Source organism: Nothobranchius furzeri, chromosome 9, assembly GCF_043380555.1.
Source record: "Nothobranchius furzeri strain GRZ-AD chromosome 9, NfurGRZ-RIMD1, whole genome shotgun sequence".
In the NCBI taxonomy this organism is placed as follows: Eukaryota; Metazoa; Chordata; class Actinopteri; order Cyprinodontiformes; family Nothobranchiidae; genus Nothobranchius; species Nothobranchius furzeri.
In genome coordinates this window covers 64,892,125-64,910,815 of record NC_091749.1, presented here as the reverse complement: position 1 = coordinate 64,910,815, position 18,691 = coordinate 64,892,125, and the positions used below count along the sequence as shown (strand labels likewise).

At 44.5% G+C, this 18,691-nt stretch overlaps 1 protein-coding gene across 5 annotated transcripts in view; it reads right to left on the bottom strand.

The window, feature by feature from the left end:
* The window catches only part of LOC107381617 (golgin subfamily B member 1), a 44,100-nt gene that overhangs the window by 21,608 nt on the left and 3,801 nt on the right, over positions 1–18,691 (bottom strand). For 4 of the 5 annotated variants that reach the window (XM_070555042.1, XM_070555045.1, XM_070555043.1 and 1 more), the window contains exons 1-13: positions 14,809–15,105; positions 13,134–13,292; positions 9,365–9,502; positions 9,146–9,256; positions 8,542–8,880; positions 8,339–8,461; positions 8,153–8,266; positions 6,070–6,361; positions 5,848–5,963; positions 5,581–5,698; positions 5,410–5,501; positions 5,183–5,333; positions 728–834 (exon numbers count right to left, since the gene is read on the bottom strand). In XM_070555042.1, coding sequence (XP_070411143.1) covers positions 728–834; positions 5,183–5,333; positions 5,410–5,501; positions 5,581–5,698; positions 5,848–5,963; positions 6,070–6,361; positions 8,153–8,266; positions 8,339–8,461; positions 8,542–8,880; positions 9,146–9,256; positions 9,365–9,502; positions 13,134–13,292; positions 14,809–14,892 — 1,944 coding nt within the window. In that variant the 5' untranslated portion in view covers positions 14,893–15,105. Of the gene's footprint in view, positions 1–727; positions 835–5,182; positions 5,334–5,409; positions 5,502–5,580; positions 5,699–5,847; positions 5,964–6,069; positions 6,362–8,152; positions 8,267–8,338; positions 8,462–8,541; positions 8,881–9,145; positions 9,257–9,364; positions 9,503–13,133; positions 13,293–14,808; positions 15,106–18,691 lie in introns of those variants that run through there. The other variant, XM_070555044.1, reaches the window with a different exon arrangement.

Genomic DNA, 18,691 nt, shown 5'->3' with positions numbered 1-18,691 from the left:
CATCATCACCAGCAGGTGAATGACTGTGTTGTGATTGTGAAGCACCTTGGAGGGCTGTAGGACCCTAAGAAGGCACTATACAAATACAGCGATGCATTTATCATTTATTCAGGCCCATGGTGGACTTGCTGAGGCTACAATGGTTCATGGCTGCACCGACCTGTAGAGTATAATGTTTTTGCTACTGATACAGTTTGCCTAGCTTTCTAGGCCAGTGCTGATGACTCGCTGCTCTGTAAACCCAAACATTAGCCTCATGTTTCATGATTTAGTTTAGAAACAGTGTTGCTTTTTAAACATCAGCAGCTGGTGTTTATAAATCCTAGTTGTGTGCAACTTTCATTCATAGCTAACGAATATCGATCAGAAATCAGAGCGTTCACAAGCCAGGACCGTTTGATTAAAATGTTGTTTATTAATCTGATATCTGACATAACATATTCTGATAGCAGAATAACGAGACAACCCCTGTGATCTATGGAGATAAACTGTCTCCCTACACCGTGATCCTCCGAATCCAGCTGTAACTTAGTTGCTGTTTAGCAACCAATTATGATGAAACTTAAAATGTTCCAGTGGATATATAGGTCACTAAAGCAATTTGGATCATTTTATACCTGAACAAGGTATAATTTTTATTATTTGATCCAAACCTATTTGGAATAATTTATTGAGTTTTTATTTATTAATCAAGAACGGTTGATGTAACTCAGACCCATCCACCTACCTGCAGGCTTCGCTGGGCCGGAGCCGCCAGCTTCTTGACCCCGAGTCGGCCGAGCCCCCGCGACTGAGCCAGCTCCTCCTCCAACTCCCGCTGCCGAGTGGCCAGTGCTGGATCGGAGCAGCCAGGAAAGAACCAGTCATCCTCAATCAGTTTTGTGCCACAGGGAAAGTGGGAGGTTTGGTTGAGAGTGTGTTTATGGATGGGAAGTGAAAATCAAGGATGGGAAGATGGAGAGATGGAAGTTGTTGAAAGAGATGAAGGAGAGCTTTGATGTAGATGGTGCTGGTGGAAGTTTGAAAACCACAAATATACTTAGCAACATATAAAATGTGTTGATGCAAGAGAGGAGACGGGAGACAGAGGAGAGGAGGACAGAGATCACTCTAGGCAGGTATTTGCATAACGTGTGTGGACCTGAGCAACACTTCTGAAGCAACATTCTGGTCAAGGCCATGCACACCTCATCTGCACAGCAAAGGAAAACAGGATTCAGACATGTGGGAGACAGGAAGTGGCAGTGGGTGGAGGGGGGGGGACGTCCATTTTTATGGGTCACATTTAAAGCCAATGTTTCATCTTCGTGTCTTCGAGAGCAGACGGTGTGGAGAAACATCACAGACACAGATCTGAGTGGACTTGTCTGGCTTTTCATTTAGCAGCACAAGGGTAAAGCAGAGGGAAGTCCGAACTGATCAGAACACGACATGTTCCCATCAATTTTGTGACAACAGGTGGATTGTTTTAATTTTTATGGGAGGGAATGGGAGGGGGAGGGGCATCTAAAAGCAGAGGCTGTGGCAGAGAAGAAGGTGAGTGAAGCAGCAGCATGTTAGCAAGAAAACCGACTCAGAGCTACACGAACCCATCTGACTGGCTGCTAAAGCACACACATCTGCAGCCAGATCAGCGTTTGACCAACACAGATCATGAAGTCATTAATAGGTTTAAAACAAATAGGAAAACCCCAAAGAAAAGTCTGAGTTTTTACAGCTTTTGTGCACAAAAATCTCACTTCTACATTCACATAAGAAATAAAGACGAAAAGAAGAAATATGAACATTCATTTCACTCTCCTCTAAATATTCACTAACATGTATTAAATCTGACCAACACTTTGGATTTGTTATTTTATTTAGTTTGTTGTCAGCCAACAACACAATGGGGTAAAACCATTAAAATAACTTTACATGCTGCAACTCAGACACTAAAACAAAGAACCTGACGGTGCAAAAGGCTTAGAAGGAGCTTGGTTTTTAGTCCTTTTCCCAGAGTTAGTGGCGCACAGTTTGCCCCTTCAGTCACAAAGAGTTTAGTTGAGGCAGACACCAGAGTTTGATTTCTGCAGCAAGATGTGCAGCAAATTCAGAGACATAAAGAGGAAAAGACAGAACTGAAGGACAGAAGACAAGTAAAGGGTAAAGTTGTATGTAAACATAACGGAGGGGAGGAGTAACAAAACGCCAGACTCTCGGGTGCATCTCGTCGCTGCACTGCCTGCAGTTGGCCCAGCAGACACAGTTCAGGGGAACTGCGGCCAGTGCAGCGAAACGCCAGCTGCACCAGAGCTTCAGGGGAGCCTGCATGCACAAAACTGATGGGAAACTGTTCTGTGAGGCTGCTCCCATCCCTGGAGCAGGGGCTGGAGAGAGAGAGTCGGGAGGGGGGCGGAGGTCCACGAGATGGGAGGCAGCACAGAGTAAACAAAATCTCCCACATGACAACGATGATGGCAGGTAAAAACAAAGAAAAAGAAAAGTGATGTTCAGTCAGACAACAGAAGACATGATGGAATTTCCACAGGTTTGATGCAGCTGATGCAAGGTGCTAGTTTAGGTTTCTTAAGGGGAAATTTTATTTTGAAGTTATTCGTCTACGGCAGGGGTGTTCAAGTCCGGGCCTGGAGGGCCGGTAGCCAGCACGTTTTAGTTTTAACTCTTGCTTCAATACTCTGTTTAACCAAATGAGTCGTTCGAGGACTCATTCTCATTTACGACGAAGATCTGACCAAAAGGCAGCAGCAGACACGTAGTTAGCTTTACCCCAAAGAAAAACAGATAGGACAAAAACATACAAGATAAAAATAACAGGAAAACAGTTACACATAAAGACAAAGGACTGTTCTCATTTACAATAAGTACAAGCAATCAAAACAGACTTCAAACAGTCTTTAAGCACTCAGAAGCACACTGATCAGAAACTATTGATTGAAGGTAGATAATGGAATGTAGGTAGTGAGCTTTTGTGATTTTTGCAGCTCATTCCAGTCATTGGGAGCAGCAAACTGGAATAAGGAGCGGCCAAAGGAGGTGCGAGTTTTGGGAATAACACCAGATTTCAATCAGCAGTGATTAACAGGCTTCTGCAGAGCCTGATGAGCTGCTGCACACGTGATTCAACCACTGAACCACTACAACGTGCCGGATACTGGCTCTCCAGGCCTGGAATTGAATACCCCTGATCTACAGTAAGGACCCGACCTGCTGATGATGTCACTCAAAGTAGGCGGAGTCGCTAAAAACAGGATGTTGTCCTCTGACCAGAGCGATGCTTGCGACTAGACAAAAACGCTAACTAATTAGCTACATTTCCTGACATTTAAAACACCAAATGTGTTACAAAATTATTTGACCTGTTATTAAACCTCAGTTATTAAGCATGAGACCATTTCTTTAGTTTATGATGTTTGTTTTAATAAAACAACGTCTGAATTACTGCGGTGCTGCGGCACCGCTCCACCCGACCAGGAAATCATTACAGGAGATACGGGGAACCAAATATCACCTCAACGAAACAAACCAGGAGAACCTGCAGACTTAAATATCCTAAAATATTGATTAATAAATTTGAAACTGTCTTAATAAAAGTCATTCTTATAATAATAAACATAAAGTGATGTTTTTGGGTCGTTGAACGTGATAAAATAGTTTTATTCTCTGTGTTTTTAAAGCCAAAGACTGTGACTATAGATGACGGCTTTCACATTATAATAATCTACTTTATTCTGATTCTACAGAGTAAAGCTAACTGAGCAGATTAGGTGTGCATGAGGTGAGTAGAACCTTCATCCTGATTGAACGGTTCATTTAGAATCTAAACATCACATTAAAAATACTCTAAACCAGGGGTCGGCAACCCGCGGCTCTTCCATCCATCTGATGCGGCTCTCTGTGCTTGTAAAATAATGAATGGATATTTAAATAAAACGCATTATATTTTACTGCATTAATTTTACATCTGTATGCTAATTCTAAATGTAAAGATTGTCTGTGTAAACCTGAACAGTTCCAACCCGGTCTGACTGTGAGACCGGGTTGACGGGTCACGCTTGTGACCGTATATAGGCGCTTATGAGCTGAAGAGGATGTGAGATTCTGGGATTCTCCTCAGACGGCTCATGGATGTGTCGCCACACTGGAGACAGGAACAAGCGCTATTCAGCCAAAGTTTCATAATCAGGGAACATTTTCTAAGTGACAAGTCTCTCTGAGAGACAGGGTTTGGAAAACGCTCGCTTCAGTCGGAGGAATCTTCCTGCATGCGCTCTGGTTCTGCGACGTGCTCCAAGCCCCTCTCCACATCTTCAGCTCGCTGTGCACCGTACGTACGCGCTGACAGCGAGCTGCGCTGAGCAGTGTCCAGCTCAGATCTTCAGATGGAAATCTTTTCTTGAGTGATTTAGCTACATCTGTGATGTGCATAACGAATAAAATGTCAGTTCGTCTGCATGCGTCGGGGTAATTCTTTCTATTCTTTCTCCGTCAAAATAAACGGCCACATACGGGAACTGTCCGGTCAACACAACACAAGCCCTGCTTTTAACTGTTTTGTTTTCCTGTGAAAATTGTTGCAAAGAGATATAATTTAACTTGATTAACACCAGAGCCAGGCGCACTGCGCTGTTGTCTCCGTCACTGTAAATGAGGGGAAAACAAAATGATCGGATGCTTTTCTGACCTTCCCCACCTACAAAGTTTAATTACAACAATCAAACGTGACAGAGCCTGGATTTGTATTCTGAACAGTCTAAACATGTTTTAAAAAGAAACGTATGACAAAAGTGGCACCTGCTCAGTAAAACCACCAACAGGGTGAAAAATATAAAACTATTGTCGGCAGAGACGGGCTACAACTTCTGGATCCATTTTATATAAATCGTTTTATTGATTATCGTCTTATGAAAGATAACTTTGACGTACACGAGTGACCGGTACTGGCTGCTGTCACCTGTTGTGAGCAGCTCTCTGCTGTCTGAGGGTAGGCCCCGCCCACAACGCCGCGGCTGCTGTGGCTCCCAGTGTTTTCTTTACTGTGGGAAATGGGTAATAATGGCTCTTTGATGGGAACAGGTTGCCGACCCCTGCTCTAAACTCTATTATTTCCTCTCTAATAAACCATCAGCCTCACATTTGCTCCACACAGAGTCTCAGCATCACCCTCCTCCAGCTACAGCCTTACCCTCTCGTTCCTCCTCCAGGTGGCTGATCCGGAGGGTCATGGCCGCCTTCTCCTCCCGGGCCCGGTCCCTGGTGCTGACCGCCTCGGCCACCATCTCCTGCCACTCCAGAACCTTGCTCTGGGTGTCATCAGCACTGCCGGACTCGCTGGCCTGTGGCGGGGGGAGCAGACAGTCAGCATCTTCTGCGTTTGTGCTAAATGAGGTGAAGTGAGGAGGACCCAGACACCTGAGAAGCTGCTCTCTTGGTGAACTGTTCCAGCTCCGCCTGCAGTGTCCTCTGCTGCTCCTCGTATAAAACCAGCTTCGCCTCCAGCATGTCTAGCAGAAAACACCCAAATATGGTCGATACAACGAGGTCACATAGGCGCTCCTTTAATGAGAAGTTTGATTTTAGTACCCGATTTTGCTTTCAGCTCCTCGTACTGCTCCACCTTCCACTGGTTTTCCTCCCTCTCCTCCTCCAGAGCCGTGATCCGACTCCGCAGCGCCGTCAGCTCAGGAGGTGCAGCTCCGGACTTAAGGGCAAAAAAACGATGATGTTTACATGATGAAATACTTTCATAAGTCAGCGTGACAAACCCAGCAGCGTCTCACTTCAACAGGTCATTTATTACAACGTTCTACAAAGAACGCCAGTAGATCTCGTACGGTGTAGACATCTCACCTGGCTTTTCTTCAGCTCCTCCTCCAGTTGTCTGATTCGAGATTTTGACCAAGCTTTTATTTTTAGGAACTTGGCCTCTGACCTGCTGGCTTCTTCGATTTTTTGTTTAGTTTGAGCTGAAAGAAAATTAGAAAAAAGTGATTAAATGATGATAAATAACTGGTTATAGAAAAAATTATTTGCGAATTTGAAAAATCAAAACATTTCTGAGAAACAGCAAACCTTCCAGCTCAGCGATCCTCTGGGTGGAGGCTGGATCACCACCTCCTGAGACCTCCTCGCTGACAGACACCGATGTTAACGAGGTTCTCCTCAGCTCCTCCAGTTGCCCCAGCAGGTCTTGCTGGATTTGCTCCACCTGTGCCTGATGCTGCTCCGTCATCCTCTGCACCTCCATCTGATGCTTCTCCATCAGGTCGCGGACTTGCGCTCGCATCACATGCTTCTCTGCCTCCATCTTGGATTCTAGGTTCTCTCGTTCTACTTTTAGCCGACGTAGGTGCTCTGTGAGCTCCTGTGAGGAGGGAAGAGAACAGATTTGAGACAAAAGAACATCTGACCTCCATGATCAGAGGCTAAACGGCACAGAAGATAAATAAACGGTTTCCCGTACTTGTTGAGCAGCTCAATGGCACTAAACAACTTTCAACCCTGTTTGGGGGACAGACAAACTCATAAAGGTTGCCCTCTAGCGGCTAGTTTCAATCCAGGTTTTAAGTCCCACCCCCTCAGAGTGAGTGAATAACTCAAATGATGATCATTTGGCTAAAGTATTTAGCTGTAATTAGCTATTTAATGCTCGAATCACCTGTTGGATCAGGTAAGATGTGGATTAAAGGTTTGAAGCTAATATAAAGACGCTAAGAGAAGTTTACAATGGAACCTTTGTAACAAAGAGATGAACCTGAAGTCAATCTGGAAGATCTTTTTTTAGGTATTTTATGTTGGTTTGTGGATGTAAGACTAGTGGCCCCAACTATTTTACTGGAGGAAACAAGGCCACGGTTAGGGATGCTGTCCATGGCAGGCACCGATGACCCTAAAGCCGCAGCTCCGGTCGACCGTCTCAACGATGTCCCCCACCCCCCACCCCCGGAACGCGTTTGAAGTTCTGTCGGAGGTGGGAATTGAAGCTCCTTCTACCAGAAGATCAGCAGTTCAGTGCGTAAGCACAAACCACAGTCAGGACCCCACACACAGGCGGAGGGAGAATACCCTTTCGTTCACCGGGGTAAACCCCAACATGCAGACACCGAGATGGGGGACAACTAGTCTAGAATTGAAGAACTACCAGAGTGATCTGGTTTTAATGCTCTCATGTTATGATTGTGTAGCCAACCAGAGGTTGACAAGTTTGAGGATTTTACCAAGAATCTCAGAAACACGCCTTCTTTGATCCAGAGGCTCTGATCTGGGGCAAAGGCTAATTACGCATCATGGACTTAACTTTACCTTACTTTGTTCTTCTGTGAGCAAGGACTTAGATAGAAGGGGTGCTCTGTGAGGGACATTGGAAAGAACAGGACGTCAATGTTATGATTTCGTTATCTCTGTCAGAGCTGCAGGCTCTGAGCTCCAGCTGGTGTGAGGAAGGCAGGCTGATTCAAAGGGAACACTAGTATGCCCCCACCCCTGCTCAGCACCTCTCAGTGGGGGACATTGCAGAGTGTTAGATTGCCCAGCCCCTCTCAAGAAAGCTGGTTCCGGAGCCAGAGCCATGCGTCGAGGTGAGTCCGACTATATCTAGCCGGGACCTCTCAACCTCTCACACCAACTCAGGCACCTTCCCCACCAGAGAGGAGACATTCCACGTGTCGACAGCCGGCTTTTGTAGCCGAGGAACAGACCGTCAAGGTTACCAACCATCTCACACCGCACACAACCCCTTTGACCCCTCCCACGAGTGGTGAGTCTGTGGGAAGAGGAACCCACATCTCCTCTCCAGGCTTCGTGGGTGAAAGCCAGCCCACCGGGCGGATAGGGATGTGAATAACAACGTAGCTCCTAGGAACATTGGGAAACTCAAACCCCTCCACAAGGTGGCAGCTCAGGGACAGGTTATTGAAGCCATCTGTTGAAAAATTCTGTAATTTTAATATATCTCACAGGGTTAGAAAAAAAATCACAAGTCTTATTTAACTGCTGTGGCCCCAGTTAATGTCTTCTTCTGTTCCCTGTAGCTGTTCTGTTTACGTTTCTGGACTTCTGCACCTTTTGGATCAGAGGTGAAACAGAACAGACGCCTCTGCCTTTAAAACAAAACTGAGGACGATCAAATGAAGGTTTCGAAAGGGTGGCTGCTGACCATGATCTGCTGGTCCCTTCCATCCACCTCCTGCTGCAGAACGTCGATGACCTGCGTTTTACCCAGCAGCACCTCCTCCTTCTCATGAAGCTTCTGCTTTAGAGCCTTTAGAAGCTGAGGAGGAAAACGTGACATCAGACAAACTTTGCAGCTTGCTCCAGTTTTTCTGATGAGAGTCGTCCTCACCTGCTCCAGGTCTGCGCTGGCATCCGACTTGGCTGCTAGCTTAAAGAGCTCCTGTTCGTGCATCTGGTTGACCTCCATCAGCTGATTATCCTTCTGAAGGATGATGTCTTTGAAAGTCTGGATCTACACAAAACATCACGAGACATGAGTGCTATTTTAGTTTCTTCGTGAGGGTCACCCCTGTAGAAGATGTAGAAACCTACGTTCTGCTTGTACATGTTCTCCTTCTGGCTGTACTGCTGCCTCTCAGAGGCCAGCAGGTCTTTGAGGCTGTCCGTCTGCTCCTGCAGCAGACTGTACCGTTCTTCTGTTTCTCCAACTTTCTTGGTCAGACTCTGCAGCAACACCTGGAGCTCCGGCACCTCTCCGCTGTCCTCAACCCCCTGCGTCTGCTGTGGAGCATGTGTGATGAGAGGACCTCCAGCCAATCCAGTCTGCAGGTGGACAATGTAGGCCTCTTTCTCTGCCAGCCTCTTGTCCTTCTCTGTCAGCATGGTGTCGATCTCCTCGCCACGCCGGCGCTGGAGATCCAACTCTCTCCTCTAAAAAATGAATAGAAGAAACTGTTTAAACTGCAGCTCAAAAGCTCCGCACTCTGTGTTTTTCTGTTTGAAGGGAATTAAGACATCCAGCTGCTGTTTTGTGAACAAACTCAAAGTTTAGCTGTTAGAGGGCGGATGTGTTAGAGAGATGGAATGCAGGGAAATAAAGCTACTGAAGAACAAACTTTCAGGAGAGAAATCACACATGAATCCCTTTTTCTGTTCCACAGAAATCCTCCAGAGTATTACCAGGAACACGTTTCACCTTTTCCTCCAGTTCCTGGTCTCTTTGTGTGAGCTGATGCTCAAGTTCCTCAACTTTCTTCTTCAGTAAGACGATCTTTCCCCGACTTGCATGATCTCCGTCTGACGAACCCTGAAGGAAATATCAAGTTTAGTCCAAACTAATTCTGCAGCTTTTCCACCCTCTGGTGGTTTCAATGAGACCCAGTGATGGTGAGCTCCGTCTCAGATGGACTCGAACCTTCTTGCTGTGTGTCGGCGTTCCGGGGTCTCCCTGCAGTTTCTTCAGCTCCTCCACCTGAGACGTCAGCGATGCTACTTTGGCCTTGTTTTGGAGGCGCAGCTTGGAAAGCTTGGCTTCACAGGCCTCCTTTTCCACCTGAAACACAACCAAATGTTCCTCACATTAAAATTGGTGCAAAGGCACTATATTAATGAGTGTGAAGAATATTTAAGGTTTGTCACCCATCCAGCTCCAAATAAACTTTAGTAGGTTCAGAAGAAGGCCAGTGGACTTTTACATCATTGAAGTTGTTCTGCTTCTCAGATCAAACTGAAAAATGTGTTTAAACCAGAAGTCTCAAACCTCTGACCCACATGTCTGAGATATTTCTCTGCGCCAGTGGGTGATTAGGCTTCAGCTGAAGCTCCTCTACCACTGAACCAGGAGAGTTGGAGAAGGGAAACCTCTAAAACATGCAGGATAACTGCAGAGAGCTTCATCAAACGCAATCTAGTTCTTATTTAATCCCTGAAGCTTTCATTCTAATCCCCCCATTGTTTTATGCTAATCCAATCTAAACATCTCCCACCTGGGCCAGGTAAAGGAAGACCCTAACCGCCTTCAGAAGGTAGGATTGAAGGAGTGAATTGTGAGTTTGCTCACTTTAACAAGTTCTCACTGCAGTTTAAACACGTTTCAGCCTGAGGTGATGAAGATCTACAGGAATAACGAAGCCTAGCTGAGGACCTACCATACCAATTTATTTATAAAGCCCCATTTCAAAATAGCATGGCAGCTAACCACAGTGCTGTACATAAAAGAGCCAAATGCTTGAACAAATCAACAAAACACAATGAAAGCACGAAAATCAGGTAAAATACATAAAAACATAGCATAAATAATCAAGGATAAAAATTCCTACTAAAAACAATAGAAGAAGAGAACAGTTAACAGCACTATCAAAAACAATGCGACGAATGATAAAAACCATTTGAAATGGCATAAATAAAACCAAAAAAGCTACAAGATGGTGCGAGGTGTGAAAAGTGAGCTACTGAATCGTAAAAACTAAATTAAAGGGACTTTACGGAGTTTTGAATTTTTATGCTCGTGATTGCCCCCTCAGGCCAAAAGCGTAACGGCAGCTTCAATAGTAGGCTCGTGCACGAGGCGCACATGCTGTACGTGCACACTCCTTAACGAAAATAACAGCTGAGACAGTCCCGTGTGTGTGTGTGTGTGTGTGTGTGTGGCCCGGAAGACAGAGGACAGGAGAACGTGCAGCTAATTAATTAAATAATTTGGTTCTGTACCTTTCTCTTCAGCACAGCCGACAAAGGTTTAAGATGGGTCAGTCCTCCTGCATGCTCAGATCATTCCCTTCCCTTGCTTGAAAAATTGTTCCAAAATGAAAGTTGAACCCACATCTTTTTTATCTGTGAATTCAATGCCGTTTGGCGAGTCTCAAATAAAAATTTGGGCATCTTACTGTAAAAAAATATACCATTAATGTAAAAAAGAAACTCTAAATAAACTATATTCACATCCAGAATCAAACCCAGGTCTTCTGCACGAGAGTCCGACGTCTAACTAAGTGAGCTAAAGCTCTAGTGACGTCTTTTGTATCTGTAACATTTATATCCTTGATGACAGCTGAAACAACGTTCAAAGAACGGTACGGAGCGAAAATGGCTATTTTGTTGCTAATTTGCAGGAAATATCTAGAAGAAAGTTCTACAGAAAGTAGCTAAGGGTCCTCAGAAATGTAGCTAGCTTCGTCACTAGGCGTTAGGAACAGCGACAAAGTCGCTGAGTTGGCACTAACTCTCTCTCTGCTGCTAAAGCTACGGATAGCAAATGCTACGGGCTATGCCTGAGCGTGAACGCGCATGAAGCAGCCTGCTCGACCCGAGCATCTCTCTTTTTCTGAGATTTTACAGAAAAACAGGCAATCACAGTAAAAATGCCAGGGCTCATTCTACAGGACCAGGGCATTGCAGGAGAATGTATGAAGAAGAAATTTATTATTTCTATACATGTTTTGGCTGTCAAACTTCCATAATGCCCCTTTAAGAAAAATAAACCCGGTGCTGGATTTTCATGTAAAGTGTCACAGAGGGAAGGCAATACTGAAAAAGTATTCCAATCATCTCTCTGTGCCCTCCTTTCGTCTCAGCACCATGGGGAGTAGAGCCCTCAGCTGCACCGCTCCCAAACTCTGGAACTCCCTTCCCCCTCTCATCAAGAACATTAACCTCCTGGCTGTTCCTCGAACCAGACTGAAAACCAAAGGGGACAGGGCCTTTCAGACTATTGCACCCAGACTTTGGAACAGTCTGCCTTCAAATCTACGTCTCTCTAACACTGTAGAGGTCTTTAAAAATCATCTAAAAACTCACCTTTTCTTCCAGGCGTTCCCTCCCTAAATGTTTCAGAATGATGGCTTTGTTCGGGTTCACACCTTCACTTTGTTTATACTCATGATTTTATTTTCTACGTTTATCACTGCTGTTGTTTTTCTGATGTTTTTATTGGTTAGAGGTATTTGCCCTGATCTTTATCATGTTGTACAGCGCTGTGTGATTTATATCTGAGAAAGGTGCTATATAAATAAAATTTTACTTACTTACTTACTTACTCATTCACAGAATTCAAAAAACAACTCAAAACTCACCTCTTCATAACCTCATTTCAGCTTTGAATTTTAGAGTGCCTTGTTTGTTCATGTTTACGTATGTTTACTTACTGAATTACTTGTGTTTTTATTCTGTAGTGTCCTTGAGTGACCAGAAAGGCGCTTTTAAATAAAATGTATTACTATTATTACTATTATTATTATTATTATTAAGTGTGTTTTACGGGCCGACCTGAATCTGCTGACAGAGGGAGCCAAACACACGTGGAGGGGCAGCGTGTTCCAGAGTTTTGGGGCTGCTAGGACCTCTGTGCTCTAGATGAAGGAGAACCTTCTTCAGCATAAAGACAAAACATCAGCACCATCAGGTGAAGTGTGCTGATAAAATGTAAAGAGATTAAACCATAAAGAGGGCATGGGTGAGACGAACTGTTTCCTGTTGGTTTTTGTCTCTGACGAAGTCAAACGTTACCTGGATCGAGTTCTTATCTCACGTTCTTGTCTTCCTGACTGTACGCTGGACTTTGACTTGAGGGTTTAACAGTTAACAAGATTGTGAACGACCTCAGCCGGGTTTCTGGTTCATTCAGACTCACCGCGTGAAGCAGCTAAAATCACACAGACAGAAAACCTCTGGTTTGTTCAAGAACATCTCAGGGTCAAATTAAGATGGAGCAGAAAGGATCTGACATGAGAAGCAGTTGGTGGGCCCCAGCAGGTCCCTGAGGTCCTGGGATCAGGTCCTGCTGACGCCAGACGCTTCTGGACCAGAGATCTGTCGACTGTGGTTTCTTTAAAAACACATCTTTGTAAATTTGTTTTTGATTCAAACTTGTCAATAAAGTCTCTTGTGAGTATTTTAGTGTTGAGCACTTAGTGATTTTTAAACCTTGAGGTGTTCAAGAGTCGGCCTGCAGAGCAGGAGCTACTGGTTGCTCCACGCTCCAAATATGGGGGGGGGGGGGTACCCTTTTAGTCACCAGGGTAAATAGACCTGGGGGGGTGTAAAACATACTTCCTGTTAATCAACCTCTAACACTTCAGGTGGAACGTGAGTCTGATTTTGTTTTATTGCTGATTTTTTTGTTTTTTAATTTTTTAGTATTTCATTCTTTTTATTTTACTTTATTGTTTCTTGCGTTCAGTATTCACCTTCAGCTGGTCATCTTTGGAGCGAAGGGCTGCTTCTTTTTCCCGGATCATCTCCTTCAGCTGAGCAACGAGATGCTCGGTTTGGGTCAGCCTTTCGGCCATCTCCTCCACAGGAACATCTCCACCTCCAGCGGCACCGCCGTCGGGGGAGCCCGGGCTCTGAGGAGAAATAATACTGAACAATCAGACCAACGCACCACTGGTTCTCATTAAGTCACGCGTTTGCACACTCAGAGTGACACTAATCGCAACACTGATTGTGTTATTTTGTTGTCACATGATGGAAGAAGTGGAGTCTGACAAAATCATTCAAACAATCCCAGAGGGTCTGGTCCATACTGACATGACTGCATCATACAGTTCCATTCAGCAGCTGTGTCACGTCTCAGTTTGAACTTCAGCAGGTCGTCTAGAATAAACGCTGCCCTCTGATTGGCTGATTAGATATTTGTTAACGAATGATGAAATGTGTGTCCCTAATAAAATGGCTGGTAAGTTAAAGGGACAGCCAAAACATGTATAGAAATAATAAATGTCTTCTTCATACATTCTCCTGCAATGCCCTGGTCCTGCAGAATGAGCCCTGGCATTTTTACTGTGATTGCCTGTTTTTCTGTAAAATCACAGAAAAAGAGAGATGCTCGGGTCGAGCAGGCTGCTTCATGCGCGTTCACGCTCAGGCATAGCCCTCCGAACCGTTCTCTGAACGTTGTTTCAGCTGTGATCAAGGATACAAATGTTACAGATACAATGGACGTCATTGGCGCTTCAGCTCGCCTAGTAAGACGTCAGACTTACGTGCAGAAGATCCGGGTTTGATTCTGGATGCGAACATAGTTTATTTAGAGTTTCTTTTTATGTGAGTTCAACTTTCATTTTGGAACAATTTTTCAAGCAAGGGAAGGGAATGATCTGAGCATGCAGGAGGACTGACCCATCATAAACCTTTGTCGGCTGTGCTGAAGAGAAAGGTACAGAACCAAATTATTTAATTAATTAGCTGCATGTTCTCCTGTCCTCCGGGCCACACACACACACACAGGACTGTCTCAGCTGTTATTTTCCTTAAGGAGTGTGCACGTACAGCATGCGCGCCTCGTGCACGAGCCTACTATTGAAGCTGCCATAACGCTTTTGGCCTGAGGGGGCAATCTTCGAGCATAAAAATTCAAAACTCCGTAAAGTCCCTTTAAAGTTCAATTATAATGCTAATTTTAAAAAAAGGTAAATGCGATATTAAGGAGACTCCAGTGCAGCAGCGTTAACAAGTTCTAATTTGGTCCAAACTAACAGATAAAAGAAAATCTGCTGATGTTTATTAAGTATTTAAATCCTAATGAGAGCAGAGATGAGACAACAAAGAGGAAGAGGATGGAGAGGCTTCATCCTCACAGAAAGTAGGAGCTCAGATTGTCTCCATGAAATGCCCCGACTCAGCAGTTTAACTAAATCCAGTTTATCTGGACATGAAGCACGAAACTAAGCTTCCAGTGAAAAACCTGCAGAGCTGAACAGAAGAGATTGAAGAACAACAAACACTCAGATCAAAAACGGCAAAAATTAGTCAATTATTCAGACACTTTAGTTTCAGCGCAGACGGGTTTCCTTGAGTTACTGTCACTGAAATGCCGCGACTCCACTGACCTCTGACCTGAAACTGTTCCCGAGTACTTACTCCAGAACCGGGATCTCCCTCTTCGCCGGAAAACCACTTCAGCATGGTTACGTCTGGATCTGGAATTTTCAAAAGTGACATCATAAATAAAGAAGAAAGTCTCAGTAAATCAGACTCAAACACAGATGATTGATTTCTGCTGTTAAAACTTAAATCTGGATCAGAACACAACCTATAAATAATTCCTCAGTGTTCCCAGCAGTTCAGGCTGCAAAGATTTAGTGTCATCGCATCAAAAATGTTGCAAAAAAGCTAATAGATATAAACTTGTAAATAGGAATCAGATGGACCCCCACCTGCCCTAAAAGCACAGACAGTTTAGGTTTCAGCAGCTGACAGAACCATGATTACAGAAGAAACTGGACAGAATATTTACTGATAATATAAACACTGTTTTTATAACTCAAGCAGCTCTTTAATCCACAGGAGATGCTAAAGTATTCAGCAGCTGGCCTTTAGATAAGACTAAACACAAATCTGTGGTTTAGGAAAATTCCTTTTCTCTCCGACTTGCTCCACAGCTGACCCTCTTGGGCTCCTGTAGTTCAGCCCCCCTTCTTCCACAGACACAATCTGGCAAAGGGTAAGTTAATAACTGCCTTGAGCAGGACCTTAAATATGGTAAATACATAGTGACAACTAATTTGTCTAATTTATACATTTAATTCAAGTCTGATGCAAAGATGAAATTTTTATAGGAAAATTCAGTCTGCAGAAGAAAAGTTAGTCACGGAGTAGAGTAGGTGTTACTGTCGGAGTCTGTATCTGTGTGTAAAACACAGAAAATAAACCATTCAAAACTGTAACATTGAATTTGTTCAAATGTTCAACACTTCAGATGCCTTTATCAGTCCCTGAAGGAGTGTCACTTTGTTTAATTGTTCAAATTAGAGGAAAGAAAATAATTTGCACCCTTCTGTATGTGGTCTGGACACCAGGGGTCTCATTTATCAAACATTGCGTAGAATCCTTACTAAAACCGTACTTGAGCTCAGCAAAAAAAATGTACTTACACCAAGCAGGTTTGTGATCTATCAAACATGGAGTACGCAGAGCTGCACGCAATCTCCGCTTCATAAATCAGAAACTATCTAGAATGTTTCTCAGCTGCATTTTAGTCACATCCCGCCCTCACCACGCCCACTTACTGCCATAAATGGTCAATGCAAAGTGCCTTGTGGATCTCATGCAGATGTCACACAGTGGAATGTGTGTTTTTCTGTTGCTTTAAATTCTTTTATTAATTGTTGGAATTTCTTAACAGTTTTGTATTATTGCATGATTTTGTCGTGTGTTGTTGGTTTTATGGGCCTGTTTAGTTTATATTGTTTTTGCCACTGTTGACATGACAGTCACCTGAAGAGGTGGGCGTGACTGGGAGAGCGCACCAGGTGCGCATAGTTAGCGGGCTGATAAAGGGACGAAGCTGCAGAACTGCAGGAGGAGAGAGGAAAAAGAGACCAACGAAACCCGAAGGCAGAGGGACTGGACTAATAGGTGGACGTAGCACGGAACGCGTTGGATCGCAGGAGGACCGGTTCATCCCTGGCGTGCAGCGACAACGAGTGGGAGCAACGCCTTTGAATGACAGCAGGGCAGAGGTTGGACCTCTGCCTGCATCCGTGAGTAAACGGCTTCCTCTGTTGTATGCTGGGTGACGCGCCATATGGGCCGATCCTACGAGAAAGAGATTGTACTGCGCCAGTACAGACAAAAGTTCTGCCCCAGTGTTCTGTCCTTGTCAGGGAAGAGCGGCGAGAGCCCCCGGGAGAGCACGCCTGAGACGAGTGATTGCTGAGAGCGACCAGAGACTGGAGTCGGACGCTGAAGCCGGGACGCCGCCTTTCCCATCCTGTTCGTGACGTTGTGGATCTGGGAGGAGCCCAACTATCTTTTGGGATCTTTTTGAAGAACGTTTTAAACTGTTTTTATGGACTCAAACTCTTAGTTGTATATTTTTAGACGGGCTTTTATTTAGTTAATAAAAGGGGTTGCAGGCAAACTTCTGCTCTCTGGTGTCTCTGTCCCTCTGGTTTTGCACCCTCGCTCCCCACCTGTGTCGTTGTGAACCCCTGTGTGACGCTGGAGCTTTGCCGCTCCGGCGTTGTCTAGGTTACACATATACATAAGCCGGCTGTTGCAGCGCTCCGCCAATTACATGGCGACCGTAGATCAAGGCAGATCAAGGAAGTGCAATTTCACAGAAGCAGAAGTTGAGGTACCTGTGGGTGAGGTGGAAAAATGAAAGGAAGTGCTTTTGCAAAACGAATAAGAGAAAATCCACGGAGTGGCACAGCGTTGCTGAAGCCGTCAATGTTGTGAGTTCTTCAGAGAGATCTGTGGCGGGTATAAAAAAAATGGTCCGATTGGGATTCGATCCCCAGACTCCCGGGTGAGAGTCACGCGCGCTAACCAGTCAGCCAAACAGCGATCTCCCTTGTCCAAGTAGCCAGGGTGCATGATCAATCGGGTCACAGTGACAGGACACACACTGTCACAGACGCATGACATTCTGTCTCAATCTGTCCCCCTGCTGATATTCTGCATTCCGTATTCTGCGCTTCAGCCTGTGTGTGTGTGCACGCGTATGTGTGTGTGTGTACGCGTGTGCGCGCATGTGTGTGTGCACGCGAGTGTGTGTGAGTGTGCAAGCATGTGCGTGTGTGTGTGTGTGTGCATGTGGGGGGTCCTTTTCTGTGTGAAAACGAAGCGGTACAAGTGGTAATGCTGCAGGATTTCATAAGTTTATCCTTCTCAGCAGCAGCACTGCAGGTGCTCTCCATGTCCAAAATGTGTGTAAGCCAGGTCCTAAGTCATCTTAAAGTTGCGCACATTTTTCCGCTAAGTTTTCTTTCATAAATCCCAAAGTTTGCGTGGAAAGTTGCTTACGCAGTTTTCCGGCCCTGTTTTGTGCGTAAGCAAGCTTGATAAATGAGGCCCCTGGTTTCTGAGGCTCTGAGGGACTGGACCCATAATCTGATCAGAACCAGAATAGGATTAAAACCTGGAGCACCAATGTGAATATAAACCCACTTAGTGTGTCAAAGGCAACACTAGTCTTTACAGCCTGGTCCTGTGTTGCTTGTTCCCTCATTAAAACATTTACAACCACTCTGGAGAATCAGATTATTGACTAAGGAATTGAAGTTTCAGGTCTTTTCAGCCAGCCTGAAAAATCCAGCCGGAGTGGTGAGTCATGTGAGGAAGGGCCGAGGAATCAGCCACTAGTCTGCTTAAGCTGTTTCGGGTAAACAAAGTAGATGTGGAGTTTTTTTTTTAATCAAACAAATGAAATAGTATTTTTAATAACAAAGGTTTTTGCTCAGCCAAATAAAGAAATGGATCTGTATTTGCTCAATCAGAAATCAAAACAACAACCCGTCAGCAATGCTGCAGCACCTCAGTCTGCTGAAAACCCAAAGACTTTGTTATGAAGCATAAAAGTCATAAAAATCTTCACAGACCTGTTTCACGTGTAGCAGCTGATGGAAGGATGGAGTCGGTTTTTATTTCTGTTATAAATGTCCAACTGGACTGAGATTTGAACCCTCGGCTGATCCGTCTTTCCTCAGTAAAACTCAGAAAACCTTTAGCTGTGTGGTTCTCTACCCGACAGGTTCACATCATCAGTGACAAGAAATGCAAAGTTTTTCTTCAGCATACATAATTGTTTAAGAACTTTTTAGGTCTTGTTTCAGGTTTTAAAGATTTGTTAAAGACACGACTTTTAAACCATCTTCTACTGTGGACATTTTTTTATTCCTTTGTGTCTTCTTTTGTTCTATTGTTAAATTTTTTTAGACACTGCATAGCATTCAGAGATAACTCATTTATCGCAGGAAGCTCTTTAAAAAACTTGCTGGTACTAAACATGCTTGAAAAG